The sequence below is a fragment of the Gavialis gangeticus genome, unplaced genomic scaffold, assembly GCF_001723915.1.
Source record: "Gavialis gangeticus isolate Ggan-Ray unplaced genomic scaffold, GavGan_comp1, whole genome shotgun sequence".
In the NCBI taxonomy this organism is placed as follows: domain Eukaryota; kingdom Metazoa; phylum Chordata; order Crocodylia; family Gavialidae; genus Gavialis; species Gavialis gangeticus.
The window spans coordinates 143,799,514-143,805,737 of NW_017729025.1; the positions used below are offsets into that span (position 1 = coordinate 143,799,514).

The 6,224-nt window shown below is 39.2% G+C and overlaps 1 protein-coding gene across 2 annotated transcripts in view; it reads left to right on the forward strand.

The window, feature by feature from the left end:
* Positions 1–6,224, forward strand: part of GTF2H1 (general transcription factor IIH subunit 1) — a 40,361-nt gene that overhangs the window by 8,005 nt on the left and 26,132 nt on the right. The window contains exons 2-3 of one of the 2 annotated variants that reach the window (XM_019519685.1): positions 2,533–2,701; positions 4,389–4,581. In XM_019519685.1, the coding sequence (XP_019375230.1) occupies positions 2,548–2,701; positions 4,389–4,581 (347 nt within the window). In that variant the 5' untranslated portion in view covers positions 2,533–2,547. Of the gene's footprint in view, positions 1–155; positions 2,702–4,388; positions 4,582–6,224 lie in introns of those variants that run through there. The other variant, XM_019519684.1, reaches the window with a different exon arrangement.

Genomic DNA, 6,224 nt, shown 5'->3' on the forward strand with positions numbered 1-6,224 from the left:
ACATTTTTCTCTTAAATATAACAGGGGTATAGGTCATAGCCATGTTGGTCTAAGGACATAGGTAGACAAGCTTCTTTGGGTAAATCTGATATCTTTATTAGGCCAACTCAAATAGTTTGAAAAAATGCAAAGAAGAATTTTTCCAACTATTTGAGTTGATTTAATAAAAGATACCAGATTTACCCAAAGAACCTTGTCTGCCTGTTAAATGTAACACATTCTTTCTAGCTGGAGGCTGATAGAAAATACAGAGCCCTCCCACTGGAACAGTATCAAGACGAAACCCAGAAAAAAGCCTAGTACACCATCATCTTTCCTAGCAGCTAAGGGAGAAGTAGTTGGATATATTGATATTTTCCTTGGTTCAGTGTAAAAAGGGGATTGGACAAGAGGGGAAGGTTTCCATTTTGGATAATGTTTGCTGCTTGTGAACAATCTTCAGGCAGAGTTATGTTATCTTTAAACTGCAGTTCTTTACAGTGGCGTGAAAGGCAAAAAATAAGCATTGACCTAGTGTAGTTAATTTCCCAGAAGATGGAAAGAGCCGCTTGTGGGATACTGTGCATTCAGAAGCTGCACGCTGCAGAATGGTATACCAGAAACATTACATCTTTAAAAGAGAAGTCACCAGCAACTGATTTTTTTTTTCTCATTTGAAAAACCAGTTGTGTGCATAAGAAACAGGATAGCAGAAAAGCTTAATAGTGCACCACAGGAGAAATCTAAATATAAACAAAATTATTCAGTTAATTCAGCTGAGTGCAGTTTTAATTCTGTGGTCCTTAGTGAGGACTCCTATACCTCAAATTCATTAGAGTACAAAAAATTTTAATTCAATGAAACATCAAAATGCAAAAACAAAATCAAACAGAAGACTTTGAAAGGCACAAATTGGAAACTAGCAGGGGTAAAAATTCCTGGGGTCTCAGGAAGGTTTCATTTTCAAGCAGTTGTTCTTGAGTCTAAATAATACCAAGAAAAAATAATGGCTGGTCTGAAGGTAGTGGGTTATCTCGATTGTTCACAGTCAGTTACAGAATAATGGTATTAGGAGACAAGAAAGTGGTATGGAATTTTGATGGAGGTTAACTTGCAAGCTATGATTTTAGTTTCTTACAAACTGAAGTATCACCAGAACTCAGAGATGTTGTACCCTAGCTGCCAAATATACTACCAGTAAGTAACACTGTCTCTTTCACGAGATGTAAAGAAAATGCTCATGGATCCAATTCTGTTCTAGTGAAGTAAATAACAAAACTCCTGTTGATCTAAGTGGTATTGTTTCAAGGCTTGAGTGCAAATACATCTTATTCTTATAGGTCTTTCCACTTAAATGTTTTATCTAACGCATCTTGTCTGATAGTTCAGCTTCCAAGATCTTCACTGAGGAGCAGAGTGCTGTTCTTTTGTAATGACCAATGTTGAAGGTCAGGACTGAATGTGAAAAATATCCGGTTCTTTTAAAGATCCTGGTAAAAGCATAGCCATGAATAAGTGGGCTTGCTTTTTGGTTTCTGATCTTGTTGCATATTAGCATTAGGTATACTACAAATGTTCTTTGGAAGTTCTGAGGCATACCTCAATGCTTCAAATGTAAGAAAATGCAGTTGTGTGTATTCAAGGTGTTGGCAGCAAAGGGAGCACAACAGACAGCCAGGTACATGGCACAGATGCAACTGCAGGAGTAGAACAAACAAAATATAGAAAAGCACCGGATATAGTATTGAGGAAGACTCATCTGATTCTGATAGGTATGTAAGGTATAGTAATGAAGCTAGTTCACTTGATTCTCTTGATGAACTTAAGAATGCCATTGCAAACTGAAGGAGAAAGGGACACTTGTCTCTCTACCCTACTCATAGTAAAAAATGCGCTTGTTGAAGTCAGTGATCAAATCCCTGTTCTTTTCTATGGGAGCAAGATGAGACCCAGAATATTTTGTGGGTAAAAATAGGCCAGTTGGTTATGCCAGAAGTCCTGTTGAAGCCTTGCATAGTTCTAACTGGTGGAAGACATAGAGGGCATAGAGCTAAGAGCCTGAAAGTCTCCTGGTACCTCTTCCTCCTGTCTCTTAGAGAAAGGAAGGTGATCTTTAGGAAAAAAAAAAATTGTCAAATGCCGTAGGGGATTTGGAACATACCTTTTTTTGCAGGTATTGGCTTCTTTCTCTATTTGACAAACCAGTTCCGAAATATAAAAAGGTAAATGGAAAATATGGGTTATATGTAGAGAGAGACATATGAACTTATACATGTAGCTGGAACTCAAACATTAGAAATATAATCAGAAAATGGCTGTTTATGTAGATGGCTGTATTCTATTTAAAAACGCACTGCATCTGTGCAGAAGAGCTTGATGTATGTTTGTTCCTGGCTTGAGCACTGGTAAATGTCGATATACAATAATTTATTAGTGCATAAATTCAAGTTTTGATCTCTGGAAACAAGTTGAAATACTGGAAAAATATTGTCATAGAAGTGACATGAATGAATACTTAATTAAGTGGCCAGTTATACCCTATGCTTTCATTAGCACCTTATAGCCATCATGGCAACCTCTTCTGAAGAAGTGTTACTGATAGTGAAGAAGGTGCGTCAAAAGAAGCAGGATGGGGCTCTCTACCTTATGGCTGAAAGGATAGCCTGGGCACCTGAAGGCAAAGACCGATTCACAGTCAGCCATATGTATGCAGACATAAAATGTAAGTGAAAGCTTTTTCTGTTTTATCTGTTATAAGTGTGTGCATGGTATTAGTATTTAAATAAGACTCAAACTGTATCTCCTGTGAAATACCTGGATAACTTGCAAGTGTCTTTGACTCTTTGGACCTTTCATGAGCCTACCTTCTCTGGTATCCATGAGTATACTGTCACAGAGGGTCCTCTAATTTAGAAGGTTTGCAGGCAGCATTTTAATGCAGACCGCCCTCACATTTCTGAAATCTTTTTCCTGTTTGGCAGTAGTTTCTGTAATAGGTTGGGTACAGATCTGTATTGCACTGTAGTAGAAAAATCAGCTGTGTCGCTGCATGTGGAAGATAGAGGATTTAATAGATGCTAGTAGGCAACTATTTTGCCCATCATCATCTGTCAAGAAGTGAATCCAAAGCTGCCAGAGCATTTCTGTAAAGTGCATATCATGGATGGATATAAACTAACCAAAGCACAACTTGTTGGCATGAAATGTCCCTGTTCATTGTACTAGCCTCTCACTGTAGAAAATCTGATTAACACTCTAACTCTGGGGCCACAATTTTTTAAAGTTCAGTTATTTCACTGTGATCCTCCCGAAAGTCATTGATAATCTCTGTGTAATAAACTGCTGCACTTGAGTAGGGTGGTGCAGGTTAAAGCCAAGGTACTGCTGGAGTTTATGTAGCTCTTACATGCACTGTGCTAGGCTCACTTCAGAGCTATTTGGCCATGCTCAGTAATGCAAGACATAAAATAAATCCTTGCAGACTTAATGTCTGCTTCTGAATTTAGACAACACATTTGCTAGTTCTTCACCTAGGAATGTTGGAACACACACAAGGTTTGTGTGGCTAGTAATCATGTTGAGTCAGAACTCCAAAATACAGCTACCTTTGACAGTTACCAGTGTAATAGTGATTTAGATTCATGTTCATTTTAGCCTTACAAGTTTTGTAAAGCTGTTATCTTCTCTAGATGTTTAATTTATCATAATGCTTGTGTTATGTAGAAGACTGGAGAGTCCCTGAAGAAACCAAGTAAATAGTCATATGCTCTTGAGTTGAAAGATACCTTTTTATTGTTTGATGGGATTGAATGACTCTGCATTCTGTTAGGGTGCAATAAGAGAGCACAGCATTTTAATAGTGCTTTTTTGATTCCTATTTCTCAGTTATAGATTGGGGTTTAGATCCTGAGCCACATTAGGGTGCCTTTGCACTACTTTGCTAAAACCAGGGTAGCAGGGGGATGCCCCAGCATAGAAGGATCCTTGAGCGATAGAGAAATACCATAGCAGGTCCAATATGGTTCTTCTCCTGGGGCTTTGGGAAAAGATGTAGGACTCTAACACTTCTCTGTCCTACAAGTTGAGGGTACCTGAGGGCTGCTCTAAGTCTGGTTAGTCTTCTAACACAGAACCTGAGGAATGCAAAAGTGGTTTTCAGACTTCTGAGCTGCAACTGAGGAATACTCAGCGGCAAGCCAGGATGTCCTAGATTTTTTGAAAGTGAGATTTAGCTTTTTTTTAAATTAATTTGTGTCACTTTTGTGGCTAGAAGATGCATGCTGCAGTACCACCTATCTGGCATAACAGGATTTAATAACATGGTGTAGATAACTACATCTATCTAATTGCTCTAGGGAAACAGTTTCTTTAATACAGTCTCTCACTAATTTGTTTCCTGTGTAATCTAGGCCAGAAAATTAGTCCTGAAGGAAAAGCTAAAATTCAACTTCAGCTGGTATTGCATGCAGGGGACACAACCAACTTCCACTTCTCCAATGAAAGCACAGCAGTGAAGGAAAGAGATGCAGTGAAGGACCTTCTTCAGCAGCTGCTGCCCAAATTCAAGAGGAAAGCTAATAAGGAACTTGAAGAAAAGAACAGGTAAAGGGGGAGTGGGAATCTTCACTGATTCATAATTACTGTGTAGCTTTTTCTCTGAACAGGACTTGGATTGTGTTATAGTAACACTACCAGTGAAGTATTTGTTTCAGCAACAAAAGAAAAATATCTGCTTTAAACTTCAAAATTCCTCTGTGCATGTTGTGGCATGATTGCTTGACTCTTGCCGTGTGTGTGCGCGTACACAATTAATGGGCAGTTTGTAAGGATCACTGCATTTTGGATTAGTTTTAGAAGTCACTTTGTTTTAACAAATAATCAGAGCAAGATAAATGATGCAGTGGGATCTACTTCTTTCCCAGCACTCTAACAAAGACCTACTAAAATGCTTTCCTACCTAAAAGAATCTTCTTCCTAAATTGAATATAGTTAGTCCATTATTGTAAATGGACTTGCATTCAAGATGGTGGCTAACAAGATATGAATGCACACAGTGTTAAACATTAAAACATTCCTAAAAATTAGAAACATCTATACCATCTGAAGGAGTACACACTTAAATGTTTTTACAAGGAACGTCTGCTTATCAGCTGCCCTTCACAGTCTCCCCATCCCACTGTTAAAATTCTTTAGGGGAATTATATTTGAGGTTTTCTTTAACAGCTGCAAGAGCCTTCCCTTCCATGGGGCCTTAATGTGGTTCTGGTAGGTTTAACAGGCAACTTGAAATCATAGCAACATGCTTTCTGTTGCCCTTAACTATGAAAACATCTTTTCTAGTAGCGGTTACATCCAATAAAAATTGGGGGATAGGCAGCTTCATGGCATGACCTTTTTATGCCATATTCCTTAGAAGTAAGGTATTACTTAGACCACATCCAAGGATTCCAGCTTTCCATTTAAACCAGGTCAGTCATTTATTAGCATTCCTCAAGTCACATGCTAGCAAGCGGGAGAAGATGCTTCCTATTTACAGAGCCCTTCTCATATTTGTAAAGGGCCAAATCCCTCAGGCTTTCTGTGATGTGATTCAGCATTTACTGAGAAAATAAGTCTATGTTGCTCCATTTAAGATTTACTGTACAATAGCTAACAGATAGACCCCCCAGTTCATATCAGGACTCCAGCAATTCTGCAGGTTCCTTGTAAGGAACACCCAGGTACAGACACTTGCAAGCGGGTTACTGGCGGTTCATCCCATACTTATACTAAACCACTCCCCTAGTAGAAGTATGTAGGTCCAATGCTGCTTTTGGTTGAAGTGCACCTATGCAAGTTATTTACTGAACTCCAAGTATTCACTTCTTGCATCAAGGCACTGACACACAAAGGTGGGCAAGTGCTCAGTTTCTTTCCAGTAACTGGAGTTCCTCAGGACATGCTGTCCATGTAAATGTCGCTGCCTTTCCTCCCTCTCTGCTACTGTGTGGGTGCCTGTAACATCTGGATGATATGGTAGTTGAGGCTGCTCTGCCCGTCATGCCATTGACCCCAACGGACATTGCTGACTGAAAAATTCATCTGGAAAGTATACCGGGCACATGTGTATACTGTGTGCATGGTACACATATACGAAAGTATACAGTGTACACATGTATACTGTGCACACTTTTTTTTTTTCTTTTTTGGCCTGTACATTGTATTCAGGCCTGTCTAGACATTCCCTCCCCCCCCCCCCCCCCCCC